Here is a 19,443-nt window from a genome sequence, read left to right as displayed (position 1 = left end):
ACACCTGAAATTAGAAACAGGTGCACCAGCTCAGGTGCAAATGATTAGAACATCGTTAAAAAGGGTCTTATTTAAACCTCTGACATTTAGTTTGGTTTGCTCTTTGTTGTTGAAGTGTGCGGCGTCACCATGCCGAGATCGAAAGAGCTCTCTGAGGCCTTCAGAAAGAAGGGTATAGATGCCTACGAGTCTGGGAAGGGATTTAAAAAGATCTCCAAACAATTTGAAATCAATCATTCGACTGTCCGGAAGATCATCTACAAGTGGAGAAGATTCCAAAAAACTGCCAACTTGTTCAGGCCAGGCCGCCCCAGCAAGTTCAGCCCGAGAACAGACCGCAAGATGCTGAAAGACGTCTCTAAGAACCCCAGAATGTCATCACGGGACCTACAGGTAGCTCTTGCCACTGTTGATGTCAAAGTGCACGAGTCTACCATAAGAAAGAGGCTGCACAAATTTGATCTACATGGGAGGTGTGCCAGGAGGAAACCTTTGCTGTCCAGAAAGAACATCAGGGCAAGACTAAAGTTTGCCAATGAACACCTCGGCAAAGACCAGCACTTCTGGAACAATGTGCTCTGGACAGATGAGTCAAAGGTAGAGCTATTTGGCCACAGTACCAGAAGGCATGTTTGGCGAAAACCAAATACAGCATTTGACCACAAGAACCTGATACCAACTGTAAAGCATGGTGGTGGAAATATTATGGTTTGGGGCAGCTTTGCTGCATCAGGGCCTGGGCAGCTCACCATCACTATGAATTCTTCATTGTACCAGAGGCTGCTTGAAGATAATGTGGGGCCATCTGTCGGAGAGTTGAAGCTCAACCGCAGGTGAACCTTGCAACATGACAATGACCCCTAAACATACCAGTAAATCCACCAAGGAATGGCTGAAAAGGAAGAAATGGAGGGTTCTGGAATGGCCAAGTCAAAGCTCGGATCTAAATCCCATCGAGATGTTGTGGGGGGATTTGAAACGAGCTGTGCATGCAAGAAACCCCTCAAACATCGCACAGTTGAAAGAATTCTGCATGGAGGAGTGGGAAAAAATTTCTCCCAGTCGATGTCAGAGACTGGTAGACAGTTATAAGAAACACCTACTTGAGGTTGTTTCTGCCAAAGGGGGCAATACCACCTATTAGAGCCAAGGGTGTGCTTACTTTTTCCACATGCGAAATTTGCATTTATGTTTATTTAAATTATACAATGGACTACAAGATGTAAATGTTTCATGATATTTGTTATATTATATCACCTTTATCTGTCAATATTGTTGAAATGAAGATCAAATAGCTGTATGTTGAAATATGTTGAAAAAGTCAAAACTTTGCATGGGGTGTACTTGCTTTTTCACATGACTGTATGTGTGCATGCATGTATGTATGTATTGTTATGTTTGTAGGGGGTAGACAATGATTACCTTAGAGCCAGTTAGAGTGTGTAGGTAGTGTGCTCCGACTGTCGTGGAGAAGAAGAAACCCCATGTAATAAGTAGGAAATTTGTGTTGACCGGATGTTGTGTAAGTGTATCTTTGTCCCCATGAGAGAGGTGGGGTTTGTTAATTAGTGAGGGATTATTGGTAATTAATCCCCTGTATGTAATTGCCTCTGTAATCTTTTCCTGTGTTCCTTATGACACCGCACTCCAAACACCTAGTAAAAAATCGGCCATTATCTACACTAATTAAAAACCAACCGGAAACCAGGCATGAAGCATTACCGTGGATAACACCGACTTGGTGAGCACAAAGGACAGGCAGGGCCATGAACCACGCCCTGAAGAGCAGTGATTGGTCTGGGATTCGATTGGCGCAAGGACTGGTAAGATGGGACTTGTTGATAGGATCGGACACGGAGATGTCGTGGGATGACGTCAGAGCCTCAAGGACAAAACTCATTTCTCATTCTGGATCCCATACCGAACGGTCGCTATTGCTCTTGCGCAAGGAAGCTTCATCGCGAATGGTTGTGTTCTGACATCTTGCTCGCGGTCGTGAGGAGGAAGAGCTGCGGACCGAGATCTGCGGTTTCTAGCACACGGACGACGAAGACGAGCGCGGCTGGGAGAACGCGGGTGCGTGAGGCCTAGTTCGTGCCCACGGACACGGAGCGAGGCCTAGTTCGCACCAACAAACCCATTTTCCCACCAAGACCCCAGACGATTTGTGACGATTCCTGACGAGATACACCAGCCGATTGGAGATAAGTGCCACAAATCACACCTATTTGTTTTCCAGTTATTTTATCCTTTGTCCATATTCGGGTCTGTGTGGGAGCACTCCAATTAGGAATTTAGTTTTATCGTGCATTATTTTGTGACCTGCGTTTACTTTAATAAATCCGGTATTTTTGTACATTTTAAATCCGTGTCGGTTTGAGTTGATTTATTGCAGCGTCGAGGATGTCGGGTGGACTCGTGCAGGTAAGCTATTCTGCGTCCACGTCCCCCCCACACATATTCTCCGCTATATTTTGACTGAATGCCTCAGAGTGTCAAGCTCATTTGGTCCTCCATGTCACCCTGCGGTGTTCACCAGAGGGAAGTTACACGACTATATGTATGTATGAATGTATGAATATATGTATGTATGTATGCACGTATGTATGTCATTTTGTGTGAGCTGGACCATTTAAAACAAGCATTCTGAGTATTGCGCTGCAATACATGTCCCCTACCAGCAGTCTGTCGTCTGGAAAACTGTTGCGGAAATTACCAAAGTTCAAAGTGCCATAACTTTGTCAAAAATGATCGAAACGTCGTGAAGTTCGAACTTGATCTGTAAATTATCATGAGGAAACCATGTACCAAGTTTGAAATCATTAGCATTAAGGGTTTAGGAAAAAAAGGCCGGAAAGCTGTTCTTTGCGTGACGGACTGACAGAAGGACAGACTGACAGATGGAGGGATGGAGTGCAAACCTATAGTCCCCTCCGGTGTACACCGGTAGGGGACTAATAAGCCCGCAAGGTCACTCCGTGGAGCAGCCTGCACGTATTGCACTATGTGTGAATTACATAATTACCAACTCACGGTCTGAGGTAACTCGGCTAAAAATTATCCAATTTGCACCAAATAAAGTTTATGAATGGTTGCACAGACCCCTACGTCTCACTAGAAGTGGAAACGGAACGTAAATTGGAGTTAAAATAAGCCCGCAAGGTCGCTCCGTGGAGCAGCCTGCACGTATTGCACTATGTGTGAATTATATAGTTATCAACTCACGGTCTGAGGTAACTCGGCTAAAAATTATCCAATTTGCACCAAATAATTTCTCCCAGGTCTGTGGGAAAACCTCTTATGCAACCCTCTTATGGTTAAACTGCCAAAATCAAGACTCTCTGCTCACCTTCACTCCTTCATTCCTCTTTTCTCCCGCCTCTGGAAGAAACTCCCTCACTCTCTTCAATCCCACTCCTCCCTCCAGGTCTTTAAAACAGCTGTTCACCACCATCTCTTATCTTCCCCCATCCAAAACCTTGATCTTTTCTACCCCCGCTAATTTCACCCCAATTCCACTTTTTTGAAATACCAACTTCTGTCATGGAAGTCCTTGGTGTCCTTGTGTTTTATACTTCTCCCACCCCCCCCCCCCCCCTTCCCACGCCTCCTCCCCCCAAGCCCTCTCCCTCCCACACATCTCCTGATGTCCCTGCTCTCAAATGTTGTGTTTGTGTGCTTCCCCTTCTCTCCCCATCTTGTCTACCGCTCCCTCTTTTTATATATTTTGTTTGTCTGTTTGATTTGTTTGTGAAATATATGTTAGCTCTTTAACGAGCCTCGATTCTGTATACAAAAAAACAAAAAAAAACAACATAATCTTAGTGGTTCCACCACCATAATCCAACCCTCTTATTAGTCCCCTACCGGTAGACACCGGAGGGGACTATAGGTTTGCACTCTGTCCCTCCGTCTGTCCGTCTGTCAGTCTGTCAGTCTGTCAGTCCGTCACGCAAAGAACAGTTTTCCGGACTTTTTTTTCCTGAACTCTGAATGCTAATGATTTCAATCTTGGTACATGGTTTCCTCATGATAAGTTACAGATCAAGTTCGAACTTCACGACGTTTCGATCATTTTTGACAAAGTTATGGCACTTTGAACTTTGGTAATTTCCCCAACAGTTTTCTGGACTATAATTTGGAGTGCGGTAAGTCAAAGCTGTTAATATTCCTTGTTTTCACTCCAATTTACATTCTGTTTCCACTTTTAGTGAGAAGTAGGGGTCTGTGCAACCATTCATAAACTTTATTTGGTGCAAATTGGATAATTTTTAGCCGAGTTACCTCAGATCGTGAGTTGGTAATTATATAATTCATACATAGTGCAATACGTGCAGGCTGCTCCACGGAGCGACCTTGCGGGCTTATTTTAACTCCAATTTACATTCTGTTTCGACTTTTAGTGAGAAGTAGGGGTCTGTGCAACCATTCATAAACTTCTTTTTTTTCTTTCTTTTTTTGTATACTGAATCGAGGCTCGTGAAAGAGCTAACATTTACTTCACAAACAAATCAACCAGACAAACAAAATATATAAAAAGAGGGAGCGGAAAACAAGATGGGGAGAGAAGGGGAAGCACACAAACACAACATTTGAGAGCAGGGAGATGTGTGGAAGGGAGATGGCTTGGGGGGGGGGGGGGGGCGTGGGAAATGGGGGCGGGGAGGGAGAAGTATAAAACACAAGGACACTAAGGACTTCCAGGACAGAAGTTGGTATTTCAAAAAAGTGGAATTGGGGTGAAATTAGCGGGGGTAGAAAAGATCAAGGTTTTGGATGGGGGAAGATAAGAGATGGTGGTGAACAGCTGTTTTAAAGACCTGGAGGGAGGAGTGGGATTGAAGAGAGTGAGGGAGTTTCTTCCAGAGGCGGGAGAAAAGAGGAATGAAGGAGTGAAGGTGAGCAGAGAGTCTTGATTTTGGCAGTTTAACCATAAGAGGGTTTCAGGCAGATCTTGTGCGACCTGTAGGAATATTTGGGGGACAGAGCCCAGAGAGAGCTGGGGGGGGGGGGGGCTAGGCCGGAGAGGAGTCGGTAGAAGACGGAAAGACCACCAACCTGCCTGCGGTGAGTGAGTGAAAGGCCCTTGGAGTTAGCTTCATCGCCAGAGATTCCAATGATTCTGAACGCTTTGGTTTCAACAGCGTGAAGACGAGCTGGGTGTGAGGCAGGAGCACCAGCCCAGAGGGGAGAGCAGTATTCCATTGAGCTGCGGATGAAAGCCTTGTATGTGGTGAGGAGCTCAGGTGTGCCAAGGAAGGACTTCGCACGACGGAGGATGCCCAGTCGGCGACTGGCTTTGGAGGCCAGATTTGAAATGTGGTTTTCCCAGGAAAGATCATGGCAGATAGTGAGACCCAAAAGCTTGAGTGACAGAACTTCTTGGAGAGGATTATTCAGAAAGTGGATGGGAGGGTTGTCCAGTCGGTCTTTTCGGAGAGACATCGTAAGAGTGTGAGATTTGTCAGGATTGAAAGACATGTTCCACTTGTTTGCCCAGTCTGTGATTTTATCCAGGTCTGCAGAGAGTGCGGAGGCTGCAGACTGCCGATCTGAGGGATGAGGAATGGAGCGACAGAGAGTAGAGTCATCAGCAAAGAGATAGAGAGGATTTTCAAGAGAGTCAGAGAGATCATTGATGAAGACCAGAAAAAGCACAGGGCCCAGAACACTGCCTTGGGGAACTCCAGCCTGAACAGGAACAGGTTGTATATTATGGTGGTTGTATATTCCACAACACTTGTATGATTCTGGCCCATTGATGCACTGAGGGTGCTTTGCTTGGTCACTTCTGCTGGAATGTCATTGGCATGAGACCTATGGTTGGATACGGTTAGAATTTGGAATTTGTTCAGGGTTCTGGTGGAGAATACTCTTACTGAAGACATCATTTGTTCTTTAACGCTTGTATATATCAATCTCTGTTGGCGTGTGTGGTGTATCAAATAGCGTTGTATCATAATAAGCGTTAGTTACAATCGCTAGAGGAGAGGGTATTGCATTTGAGTCCGTTTGTTATTTGGCCAAAATTTTTTTTTTTTTTTTTTTTTGCAAGTATGTTGATCACTCCGGTTTGTGTGTTTGTGTGTTTGTTCTTCTGCGCACTTATACTTGCCTACAGGTTACAATTTTAAACAGATCTTCACGAAACTTCACCGAATGGTAGAGTTCGTAGTCTGACAAAATCCTATATATTTTTGAGGTCAAAAGGTCAACATAAGCCAAAGGTCAACCACATTTTTTCGAATTTCTAAAATCCACAATTTTCATCCGATTGACTTGAAATTTGAATAGGATTTTCATATCGGCGAACTGAATTCAACCACCAACTATTTTTGAGATCAACATAGGCCAAACGGTCAACATAGGCCAAAGGTCAACTACTTTTTTTCAACTTTATAAAATCCCAAATTTTCATCCGAATGACGTGAAATTTGAAATGGATTTTCATATAAGCTGAATGAATTCAACCACAAACTATTTTTGAGATCAGCATAGGCCAAAAGGTCAACATAGGCCGGATTTATAAAATTGTCAATTTTCATCCGATTAACTTAAACTTTGAAGACTATTTGTATATCAGGTCACTGAATAAAACCACTAATTATTTTTGAGGTCAACAGGATGCTCTACTGAGTGCCATTCTACTTTGTTCTGTTTAGCCAAGTGTTGCTCTATGAGTGATTTTGCATTTGTTTGTTTGTCTGTCTGTCTGTCTGTCCGCACAGAATAAATATGATGTTTCCTGCAACCATTGGTCCAGTTGACAGGAAATTTTCACCATAGGTGCAACTCCATCTGTAGAATTTTCTAATGATAATTATGACATCATAGGTCACGTGGTACAGGCACTATCTTGGTAAAACCAAAAAAAATTCACCCAATTTTTTTTTAATCAGACGTTTTCCACCTTTATTTACACATTGTAACCCACAACTTCCAAGTGAAAAACAAATTCTACAAATTTCAGAAAAATAATTAAAAAATACAAAACTAGACTATCTTGGATGGCTAAGCGTCCTCCCCCATGAGTTAACACTTGGTGGAAGCACCTTTGACAGCAATTACACCTGTGGGAGCTGTTGGGATAGGTCTCTACCAACTTTGCACACCTTGATTGGGCAATATTTGCCCATTCCTCTGTACAAAACTGTTCAAGGTCAGTGAAGTTGCGTGGGGGGCGTGGATGGACGGCAATCTTCAAGTCATGCCAAAGATTTTCGATTTGATTTCGGTTGGGGCTCTGACTGGCCACTCAATGACATTTTTATTTTTGTTCCTTAGCCACTGCAGTGGAGCTTTGGCTGTGTGCTTCGGATCTTTGTCATGCCAAAAGGTGAACTTCCTTCCCAATTTCAGCTTTCTTGTAGAGGGCAGGATTTCACTCAAGGATTTTTCTGTATTTATTTGTATCTTATTGCTATTTGTATATTTATCTAGGATATTTCTGAATACAAATTTTCTCTAGGATTATTTATAGCTGTGACGGAGGTGCTGGCTCGGAACGTAAAGGAGGGTTTACCGTGGGAGTTGTTGTATGCAGATGATCTGGTGTTGATTGCGGAAAGTATGCATGGACTGAAGGAGAAGATGAACAAGTGGAAGGAATGTATGGAGACAAAAGGTCTGAAGGTGAATATTGGAAAAACGAAGGTGATGGCAAGTGGTAAAGCATGTGGTGAGGTGGAAAGAACTGGGAAGTGGCCGTGTGCTGTGTGCAGGAAGGGTGTCGGAGTGAACTCCATTCAATGTGCAATGTGCGCTGAGTGGGTTCATCAAGAATGCAGTGGTCTGAGAGGGTCATTAACCAGTGTGGCAGCTACATTCAAGTGTAAGGTGTGCACAGAGGGAGCTGCAGATGGCGGAAATGTTGAGTTGGATCTTGGAGACGGCGTGAAGCTGGAAGGTGTGAAAATATTTTGCTACCTCAGAGACATGCTGAATGGAGAAGGTGAATCAGACTCAGACAGTTGCTGGAGTGAGATGTGCATGGAAGAAGTTTCGGGAACTGAGTGGCGTGCTGATGAGGAGGGGAGTGTCGTTGAAGCTGAAGGGAAAGGTGTATGCTGCATGTGTGAGAAGTGTTATGATTTATGGGAGCGAGACATGGGTAATGAACGTAGAGCAGCAACGAAGGCTGGAAAGGGTGGAAATGCGAATGGTTGCGTGGATGTGCAGCGTATCGTTCAGAGAGAGGAAGACAAATGATGAATTGCGAAAGATTATGGGAATAGAGCCTGTGATGGATGCTGTGAAGAGAAACAGGTTGAGATGGTTTGGTCATGTGTTGAGGAAGGATGAAAGTGACTGGTTGAGAAGAGTGATGGAAATGAATGTAGAAGGGAGTAGAGGACGGGGAAGACCGAGAAAGACTTGGCTAAAGGTGTTGGAAGAAGAAATGCGGGCTAGGGGGTTAACAAGGGGAGATGTAGAAAATATGGCAAAATGGAGAAGATTGTCATGGGGCCCGCAAGGCTAACCCCCACTCTAGCAGGGGAAATGGCCTTAAAATGCCTGTTGTTGTTGTTGTTGTTGTTGTATTTTTCTGCATTTTGCTCCATCCATTTTCCCTTCTAACCTGACAAGTGCCCCAGTCCTTGGTGATGAGTAATATCCCCATGACATGATGCTGCCACCACCATGCTTCACAGTAGGGATGGTGTTCTTTGGGTGATGTGCTGTGTTGTTTGCGCCAAACGTAACGTTTTGCATTTAGGTCAAAAAGTTCCATCTTGGCTTCGTCAGACCACAAAACCTTTTGCGACATGGCTTCAGAATCTCCAGAGTGTTCTTTTGCAAACCTCAAGTGGGACTCAAGGTGGGCTTTTGGAGTAATGGCTTCCTTATGGCCACCCTACTGTACAGGCCAGACTTGTGGAGTGCTTGGGATATTGTTGTCACATGCACACAGTGACCAGTCTTTGCCATAAAGGCCTGTAGCTCTTTCAAAGTTGCCATTGGCCTCTTGGTGGCCTCTCTGATCAGTCTCCTCGTTGCTTGGTCATCCAGGTTGGACGGCCTGATCTAGGGTCCCATCTTGGGATATTATCAATTGAAAGTGAATTGGCGAAAGGCATTGATTTCGATGAAGTGATTCACAAGTTCGGAGCTTTGAAGCCCAGGAAAGGAAAGTTCTGAATTAGTCAAGATGTTCACCAAGTGCTGAAATGCTTGTGTATTGTTCCTGTTTATTTTTATGGTATTATTTCATTGATGAGTATATTTCCATATGCATTTGTCTACAAGTTCTACATTATTTGGGCCGTTATTGATTATGTAAACCTAATCCATTAATGTACCTCATGTAACAATAAAGTTTCACGTTAAAATCAACATAATTTTGATGTAGTTCTTAAACCTTTTTACTTCGAATTCTATTGTTTTCTTACCGAATTTTCACTTTAACCACATTAAACTATGTAAATGTAAATACATTTAGGCTGTGCGTACGATATTGTAATTTAAAGGTGTAATTTTAATTTTGCTAGTTGTTTATGTCACTACTGTTGCCATTACATTCAGTGACATACGGGAATTACGATTTACGAGTAACATTAGTACAAAAAACATTACTAAGGATTCTGTGTGGTCTGGTACGGGAGGAGGTCCAAGTAGTCAGTCAGGTTCACTATGCATCGGTCAGTCAGGTTCCGAAGTTTTTTCGTTCAAAATTTTTGGAGATTAGCAAAACTATACATTTTTGGAATATTCAGAGCATGAGGAATCCAAAAATTAATGTTTACATTTGCGGAGACACCTTTGCGAAAATGACACTCAGGACGGTGATGAAGATCTGTAAAAGCATATTCCTGAACGGTGTAGACCTCGTAGATTCTGTGTATAGGACTTATAGTTCAATCTGTTACTAACAAGGCTGCTTTCTTGCTTTATAAACCCATACCTATAACTTCAAAAGACTTGCAATATCATGTATTATGTAGTGCAGTTGTATCACAAATATAAAGACAATGGTTTTCAATTACCTTTGTTTGTTGCTTTTCTATAATCCTGAGCATTATTTTGAGGCCTTTATTGGATTCCTACACCCAGAAAACATAGGATTAGCATATTTAATTAAGTTTCCAGGTTGACTTGAAGCCGAGATAGCGCAAAATATGTATTTTATGGCGGCCATTTTGAAAATCCAAAATCTGTGTCTGTGCAAATGCCAACATTGATTTTCGGATTCTCCATGCTCTGATGATTCCAAAAATGTACAGGTTTGCTAATCTCCCAAAATTTTGAACGGAATTATATAAATTATTATATTTGTTAACATAGTGAACCTAACTAATGGGGGTGGGGGGAGGGGGGGGGGGGTGACATCATGAGTTAACGCACTGGGTGACACCAACCCTAGTGACGCCACTGGTCACCACCACTCCACCAACTCTCAGTAATGTCAATTTACGACATCGCGAACAAAGGAATGGAGGTCAAACGGTAACCACCCACATGGATCATCATTTTCAAACTCTTAACGTTGAGTGTGTGGCTATAGCTGTTCCCATGACTACAAGACCTCTGTGAATCATAAGGAAACAAAGGTGCCCTGAATTTGTGGGTGTAACATGGCAAGCACGTGAGAGGTGTACCGAGCTGGTTGGAGAAGAGCTTGAGGCCCTGAGCGATGAATCTGAACCGGAACTGTCATCAGACTTGCGGAACTTCCTCTCCTTCCTCAAGATCTCCAGCCGTCGTCTCGCGAAGGATTCCACGAGTCGTCGGTCCGGACTACTCGTCTGCAACGCACGCCGCCGCACCGGTACATCTTCAGCACTTAAACAATCCATCTATACCGAGAAACACACCAACAGCTTGCACAACATGATTCATGAACATCGCAATAAACAGCCATCTCTATTACATGTGATGGAATTTTCCATTCACCTCAACCATATGCCTAATGTAATACAAAACAGTAATTGTATTCATTACTTCCCTTACCCATCTCAGCTCCCTTACCCTTCTATCCCCAACTCTTCTGATGCTTACCTAACCCTACCCTCCATTCTCTCTTCCTCCCCCTTCCCATGTCGTGCGTCTGTGTGTGTCTGTGTGGGTCCGTGTGTGGGTCGATGTGTGGGTCGGTGTGTGGGTCCGTGTGTGGGTCTGCATGTGGGTCCGTGTGCGGGTTCGTGTGTGGGTCCGTGTGTGGATTTGTGTGTGGGTTCGTGTGTGGGTCCATGTGTGGGTCCGTGTGTTGGTCTGTGTGTGGGTCCGTGTGTGGATTTGTGTGTGAGTCTGTGTGTGGGTTCGTGTGTGGGTCTGTGTGTTGGTCTGTGTGTGGGTCCGTGTGTGGATCCATGTGTGGATCTGTGTGTGGGTCTGCATGTGGGTCTGTGTGTGGGTCCATGTGTGGGTCCATGTGTGGGCCCGTGTGTGACTCAGTGTGTGGGTCCGTGTGTGAGTCCGTGTGTGGGTCTGCGGGTGGGTCTGTGGGTGGGTCCGTGTTTGGGTCTGCGTGTGGGTCCGTGTTTGGGTCTGTGTGTGGGTCCGTGTGTGGGTCTGCGTGTGGGTCCGTGTGTGGGTCTGCGTGTGGGTCTGCGTTTGGGTCTGTGTGTGGGTCCATGTGTGGGTCCATGTGTGATTCTGTGTGTGGGTCCGTGTGTGATTCTGTGTGTGGATCCGTGTGTGGATCCGTGTGTGGGTCCGTCTGCGGGTCCGTGTGTGGTTTCGTGTGTGGGTCTGTGTGCGGGTCTGTCTGTGTCTGTCTCGCTGTGTCTCTCTCTATGTATTTGTCTCTGTCTGTGTCTCTCTGTGTCTGTCTTTCTGTCTGTTTGTCTGTGTCTGTCTCTGCATGTCTCTTTCTCTCTGACCGTGTCTCTGCCTGCGTCTGTGTCTCTATCATTCTTCCTTTGCTTAAATGAAATTTTTCTGAATTCTCTCCTGCTTCACACACAAAACCAATAAATACAAGGCCTCCATCTGCAACACATAAACGTTATGGATGTTCAAATCGCTCCCACCAAGCAGTTTAAGTGGATATTCTACTCACATCTCCATTCATAAGCTTGCAGGCGCCTTCAATTTCCTCCGCACTGTCCTCCTCTGATACTTCACCATCTTCTGTGTCTTCCCCCAAATTGCTCGGTAGTTTCTTACCCTGCAGAGTTTATCCCCCAACCCCCCAACAGATTAAACTGCAATGCATCTCCTTGGAGAGGTTAGCTCGGCCAATTAACCTCAACACTAAATGAAAAGGTTTCCATATCATTTGGACATTCCGATCTACCGAGTAGCATTGTCAGCTTCTTGGTAAACGGAGGCAAACACAAAGGATTTATAAATGAGCATAAACGTGGCATTACTCTCAGGCGAGGTGTCAGGACATACCTTGATAAGTACCTTCCTCATGAGGCTCTCAGGAGAGGGCAGTGTGCTTGGGTCCCCATCGATCACAGAGGACAAATCCAGCTTGTCCTCCAGGATTTCCTGCATTTCATGCGCCATTCGTCGCTGCTGCTCCACACTGCAGTGATTCTCGATGGAGAGGATTACTGGATACCTGTTGGTTAGAAGATACCTGGCTTTAATAAAGGGTTTGGTCTGTACCATCGATGCAACAATAGGTGACCTTTAACATACCCACAAGATCCCAGAAAATGGAAATTTTTCGGTGTTGGGTCCATATAAATCGCAAATGCTTTTGTCATATATTTTGAATTGTTTGCATTTTGAAATCATATTTTCATATTCCAGATCATATTTTGAAATACCGACTTCTTTCCTGGAAGTCCCAGCTGTATCCATGTGGTTTTTTTTGTTTTTACTCCATGACCTGTAGGCCCACCTTTTTACCTCTCCTTTTTACCTCTCCCACCACCAACCCCCCTTCCCACGCCTCCTCCCCCCAAGCCCTCTTTCATTCCTCTTTTCTCCCGCCTATGGAACAAACTCCCTCACACTCTTCAATCCCACTCCTCCCTCCAGGTCTTTAAAACAGCTGTTCACCACCATCTCTTATCTTCCCCCATCCAAAACCTTGATCTTTTCTACCCCCGTTAATTCACCCCAGATCCACTTTTTTTGAAATACCAACTTCTTTCCTGGAAGTCCTAGCAGTGTCCATGTGTTTTATACTTCTCCCACCCTCGACCCCCCTTCCCGTGCCTCCTCCCACCAAGCCCTCTCCCTCCCACAGATCTCCCGATGTCCCTGCTCTCAAATGTTGTACTTGTGTGCTTCCCCCTCTCCCCATCTTGTCTCCCGCCCCCTTTATCTTATGTTTTATGTGTCAGTTTGTCTTTTTTGTTATTATTGTTAGCTCTTACACGAGCCTCGATCTTGTATACAAAAAAAAAAAAAAAGATTGGATGACATTTGATGAGAATGTCAACAGATCACATGACAATTCAAAGGAGGTCTTTCGCAAGGGTAGAAATCTGTCATTCTCGTTTCGTTATTCAAAAGATTGCTTCACATGATTTCTCCTCTGATCACAATCACACACTCTCACTTTGTCTCTCCAAAAGGACAAACCTCTTGGAAAGGCTCAGTCCGTCAAACGTTTGGGCCTCGCCATCAGCCACAATCTCTCGGACAATCCATGTACGTATCCAAGTTGGCCTCCGAAGCAAGCCACCAACCAGGTGTGCATCCTCTGTCAAGTCTTTCCTTGGCAAGTCTGAAAAATCATTGGAATCTCCCGTGATGAAGGTGAGCCTCTGGGCCTGTTACTATCGCATCGCAGTCAAGCCAGTGACCTCCCTGTCTTCTATCACCTCCTTTCCGGTCTTATGCCCTCTGCCCTTCCCTTGCTCTGTTGCCACCAGATTTACGCACACTTCTGGTGAAACTAAAATCTAGGTTCACTTCTCATCTCCATTCATTGTGCACCTCTCCTTTCCTATTCCATCTCCAAGCGCTGCATGACATCTCGGGGCACCAAAGGGGACCCAGCGATGACGCGTGCTGAAAGGGAGTAACTCCGTTTTCACTCCGTTTGTTGTTACTTGCAAAATCGAAGATTTGTGCGTGTGTGATTTTGTCTTGTGCGTTATTCTGTTTGTCTGTCTGTTGAACACCTACAGGTCACAATTTTAAACCGATCTTCACAAAACTTCACCAGAGGGTAAAGTTGGTCATAGGAAGAAGCCTATTGATTTTGAGGTAAACGGTCAAAGGTCAACTTGAGGTCAAATTTCTAAAATTGTCATTTTTCATCAATTATCATTTTTGTCACTTGAAAGTTGAACAGTGTTTGCATATTGAGTCACTAAATTGGGAAACCAACTATTTTTGAGGTCAAAAGGTCAAAGGTCAACTAAAGGTCAAACTCTTTAAATCGTTAATTTTCTTCTGAAAAATCAAGTTTAATCTGACTGGCCCGAGCTTTGACTAAGACCGTCAATTTTATTCTTCATGAAATGGAAAATTTGATGTATCCATGGCAACTTTTTATTTTGGGGAGGGGTGTATTTTTCAAGTATCGTGTTCTGCATGAAGTCTCCTTATTACTTGGCAAAACATTTTTTTTTTTGGACAATTATGTTGATCACTCCGGTTTGTGTGTTTGTTTGTGCGTGTGTGTTTGTTTGTTTGTTTGTTTGTGTGTGTTTTTGTCTGTGCGCTCAATTATACTTGCCTACAAGTCACAATTTCAAACCAATCTTCACGAAACTTCACCAAATGGTACAGTTGGTGGTCTGACAGAATCCCATTTATTTTTGAGGTCAAAAGGCCAAAGGTCACATAGGCCAAAGGTCAACCACTTTTTTCAAATTTCTAAAATCCTTAATTTTCATCCGATTGACTTGAAATTTGAATAGGATTTACATTTCAATCAACTGAATTCAGCCGCAAACTATTTTTGAGGTCAACATAGGCGAAAAGGTCAACAAAGGGATTTTTGAGGTCAACATAGGTGAAAAGGTCAACAAAGGGCAAAGGTCATCTACTTTTTAAATTTTCTAAAATCCTCAATTTTCATCCGATTGACTTGAAATTTGAATAGGATTTTCATATCGGCTTACTGAATTCAACCACCAATTATATTTGAGGTCAACATCGGCCAAAAAGTCAACATAGGCCGGATTTCTAAAATTGTCAATTTTCATCCGATTAATTTAAACTTTGAAGACAATTTGCATTTCAGGTCACTGAATTCAACCACCAATTATTTTTGTGGTCAAAAGGATGCTCTAGTCTAGTGAGTGCCCTTCTACCTTGTTCTGTTTTGCCAAGTGTCACTCTATGAGTGATTTTTCATTTGTTTGTTTGTTTTCTTGTTTGTCCGGGATATATCTCAGCCATCCTTTGAGCTAGGAAGCTGAAATTTGGGCACAATAGTGAGCCATGTGCTTTGGCAAAACGGTATTTTCTTATTTTTTGATTAATCAATTAATTACTTAATTATTATTTATTTATTATGTACTTATTTATTTTCTTTATCATCTGCGTTATCTTTTGAGCTCAGAAGCTAATATTTGGACATGACAATGACCAAGTGATGTGGCTACAAAGGGCATTTTTGATTTATTCATGAAACAATGACATTAAATTTTTCGATTAATTAAAAAAAATTTTTTAAGTTACAGATTCGGATGAAACGGTGGTGGTTTTGGTATGCTATTAGCCAATTGATTAATAATTTATTTTACGATTATTATTTATTTATTTTCGGTATTTATCACATTTATTTTCTTTCTCATCTGGGCAATATATCTGGCACATTTTTTTGTTTGTTTGTTTTTTTTGTATACAAGATCGAGGCTCGTGAAAGAGCTAACATTAATCACACAGAAAGACAAACCGACACATAAAACATATAACATGGGGAGCGGTAGACAAGATGGGGCGAGAGGGGGAGGAACACAAACACAACATCTGAGAGCAGGGACATCAAGAGATCTGTGGGAGGGAGAGGGCTTGGGGGGAGGTGGGAGAGATCAAGAGATCATTTTGAGCTAGGAAGCTGATATTTGGACACAGCAGTGACCAATTCATGTAGATATAAAGGATATTTTGATTTATTGATTCATCAATTCATCGATTAAATATTTATTAATTAATCAATTATGTTTTTTAGTTTTTTTGATTAATTAATTATTTAATTAATTTTCAAAACGTTACAGCAATGCATTAAACACTGGTGGTTTAGGTATGCCATTGGCCAATTAATTAAGAAATGAATTAGTTTACGATTATTATTTATTTATTTTATTTACACAATTAATCAATGAATCATTGTACACCTCTCCCTCCCATTACCGTCTCTATGTGCTGCACGGCGGCATCGCCGGACGCTGAAGGAGCCCCGGCAATGCCACGCTGGAGGATATTTATTTCTTTATTTGGCATGGGGGCGGTGTACTTTTAATGTATCTGTACTTGTTTGTTCCTTTTCTCTCACCTGTGGAACCAACCAGTCAGTTCAATCTCACTATTCTTTCCACGGCTTCAAGATGGTTGTTCACCACCACCTCCGGTCACTCCCATCCACACTCATGACCTTTTGTACCCTTATTAACCCTCTCCAGGCCCACCCTTTCCTTTTCAGATTGTTGTGTTTTCCTCCCACTTCCTCTTTTTTTTTTCCTCTCTTTCTCTCTATGTTCTGCTTGTTACCATCGCCACCGAAGGTGGACGAGATTATGTTTTCACCCCTGTTTGTCTGTGTGTGAGCAGAATATCTCAAAATGTTATGGAACGATTCGGACGAAACTTGGTGGACAGGTTGGGTGTGTGACACGGACGAAATAATTCGATTTTGGTGAAGATACAGATCTTGATTCGGTGTTATATGGTTGTGTTATAGGTCTTCCAAGAGCCTCGATTTGTGTACACAAATAAATAATTTTTAAAAATAGTTTACTTGTCTTCCTACAGGCTGATCGCTGCACTGGCTCATAGAGATGTGATGGCATGTTCGGTTGCACGGAATCAGCTGCAATCTCCCAGTGTTTCAGAATTAACGTATTCTGCATCTTGGTTACGGCTGGGCCATCTGACTTTCGGCAAAGACATCCTTGACAGCTGGTGTTGAGGGTTCTTTTGTGCTAGCTTGCGTGGATCTTTGAAATAAACTCGTGAAAATTCATGCGACCATCGCACAATGTCACTTTGGGATAGTGGTGCACCATAATGCCCCGAGGAGATGTCTCCATTTGTTATTGCATAGAAATCTGCCTCCTTCAATCGAAATAATGATTTGTTTGGGTCAGTGTACAACCTTTTGCAGGTCGTGGGGGCAGGCAACCCAGCTCAGCACAAGGCATCCTTCATTTCATAAAGACAGGCATGCTCACCGAGTGCACACGAAGGCGTGCTTGTTAATGGTCTCGATAACGTCACGAAAGAGGATCTTGGAGGTGAGCGTGTGGCCATGATAGACTACGGGTTCTCCATCTGGCCCATCCCAGCAGTCCACTGCAACATGGGAGAGGGAGAGGACGTGGCATGAATGGAAAGAGAAAAACGGACAACAAAAGCTAAATGATAGAAGGTAAAATATTAAGTATAAGGTTGAAAAGGTAGGTCATAGTGAAATTGGATGGTGCAAGAAAAAGATGGAAAGGGGGATCGCAACGACAGAGGGAGAGAAGGATTGCAACAACAAAGAGGGAATGCAACAACAAAGGATGAGACGGATAAAAGACCGAGGGAAAGGGAAGCAAGGGAGGGTTGAGAGATGGAGACAAAGAGCAAGTGTCTGGACTGACACATCAGGGGAAATGGAAATGTGCAGAAATATTCTGGGATGCCAGTAAATAATGACATGGCGGACAGTCGGCTGGCTTTGTGGGAATAGGCTGTGCCAGAATTATCTGCCATTTAAGCGTACAAGATTAATTTGATTCATCAAATCCATTTATAACACCAACCATCCTCAGCAATACCAGGAGATTCAGACCAAGGAAAAGGAGCAAGCACCGGCCTATCTGGTCCTGCCCATCTCTTTCATAATTCAGTCTAGTGATGCAAAGATAAATACAGAGTAGCACCGAAATTGCTTCATCAGTAAGAATCTCACCTCCTCATTTGATGCACACAGTATAAAACACCTTCTTTCAGGTACAACAAATGGAAAAAAGCATATTGACAAAGGAAAAGACATTTATTCCCAGGTATTCCGAGACACGTCCCTACTGAAACCACAGCACGTCACCAATGCCATTTTGCGTGCGGTGAAGAATGTAGATGTTGGGTCGCCTCATTCCTGGGACGTGGGAAATGCTGGCGATGCGGTGCCCCTTGAAGATCAGGGCAGGAACTTTGGGGTATCCAGACGTAATGGCATGCTCTTTTCAAACTGGTCCACGGGATCTTTATGCCCACCAGAAAATGCTGGAAGATGGGACAGCTGGCTTTACGTCTCCAGCACAGCACATGTCATGTGATGGCAGATGCAAGAAAAACTAACAACCCCATGGTTGGAAAAATTGAAAAATGAGGGAACATTTCATGGCAAGGACGGGACCGAGGGAAGAGGAAATGGGCAGGGAAGGACAAGTTGATTAAAGGGGCATTTCTGTAACAAGAACAAGCCCTCAGTGTAATTTGATTGGAGAGATCTTGAGCCAAACCTGGAAAAGAATTACTTCAACAATAAGGTGATTAACCATAATGCCGTTCTTTGTTCATATTGTTGTGTGACTACCCTGTGCGGTGAACACCTCAGGGTAGCACGGTGACCAAACGAGCTTTAACCCTCCGAGGCGCTCAATCAAAAATACAGCGGGGAATACGCGTGGGGGAGCAAGAGGGAGGGGGAACCGGAGCTTAACCTTTCAGATCCCAACGGCAGCCCTCGAACCTGTAATAAATAAACTGACACGAAACGGAATTAAAATGTACAAAAAGAACAGGTTTATTAAATAAAATGCCGGTACAAAGAAAATGCACGATAAACTAAATTCTTAAACGGGACATCCCCACAAACAGACGAAAGGGAAAGATAACTGAAAATAAATGTGTTTGGTTATTTAATTGCACTTAGCTCGACTCGACCAGTGCGTCTCGTCAGGACTCGTCCAGGCCACGAGCACGCAGTCTGGACGCGGTGCGCTCGTTCGTTCGTTGGCACGAGTAGGCCTCAGTCTGCCCTTGTTTCACTAGACCATACCCATTGGTGCAAAGTAGGCCTTCTGCACGAAGCGAACAGCAGGCGTGCAGCCCGCTCTTCCACGCCGTGCGCGTCCACCCGTCCTCCGCATGGAAAACCGCAGTTCCTGGGCCGCGGCTCTACCTCTTCACAACCACCAGCAAGATTTCCAAACACAGCCGTTCACGATCGCTTCCTTGAGCCCGAGAGCAAAATGCCACCATTCGTACGAGGTTCAGGGCAAGAATGCGCAAGAGCGACCAATAACGCGTTCTGAACTCTCCACGCGTAAGAGGACAAAATGTCAGGAACACAGTCTTTTGTTCCTCGGGCTCTGACGTCATCTCAACACATCTCCGTCCTGACCCTATCAGCGAGTTCCATCTTATCCGTCCTTT

At 43.7% G+C, this 19,443-nt stretch overlaps 1 protein-coding gene across 2 annotated transcripts in view; it reads right to left on the bottom strand.

Moving 5' to 3' along the window:
- Nucleotides 1-19,443, bottom strand: part of LOC137425824 (1-phosphatidylinositol 4,5-bisphosphate phosphodiesterase eta-2-like) — a 368,966-nt gene that overhangs the window by 125,665 nt on the left and 223,858 nt on the right. For both annotated transcript variants that reach the window (XM_078775526.1, XM_078775527.1), the window contains 4 exons: nt 17,250-17,370; nt 12,337-12,508; nt 11,999-12,106; nt 10,596-10,742 (listed from right to left, as the gene is read on the bottom strand). In XM_078775526.1, the coding sequence (XP_078631652.1) occupies nt 10,596-10,742; nt 11,999-12,106; nt 12,337-12,508; nt 17,250-17,370 (548 nt within the window). The remainder of the gene's footprint in view (nt 1-10,595; nt 10,743-11,998; nt 12,107-12,336; nt 12,509-17,249; nt 17,371-19,443) is intronic.

This window comes from Myxine glutinosa, chromosome 4 (genome assembly GCF_964187855.1).
Source record: "Myxine glutinosa chromosome 4, kmMyxGlut1.1, whole genome shotgun sequence".
NCBI lineage: Eukaryota > Metazoa > Chordata > Myxini > Myxiniformes > Myxinidae > Myxine > Myxine glutinosa.
The sequence above is the reverse complement of the archived record's forward strand: the minus strand, read 5'-3'. Positions and strand labels throughout refer to the sequence as shown.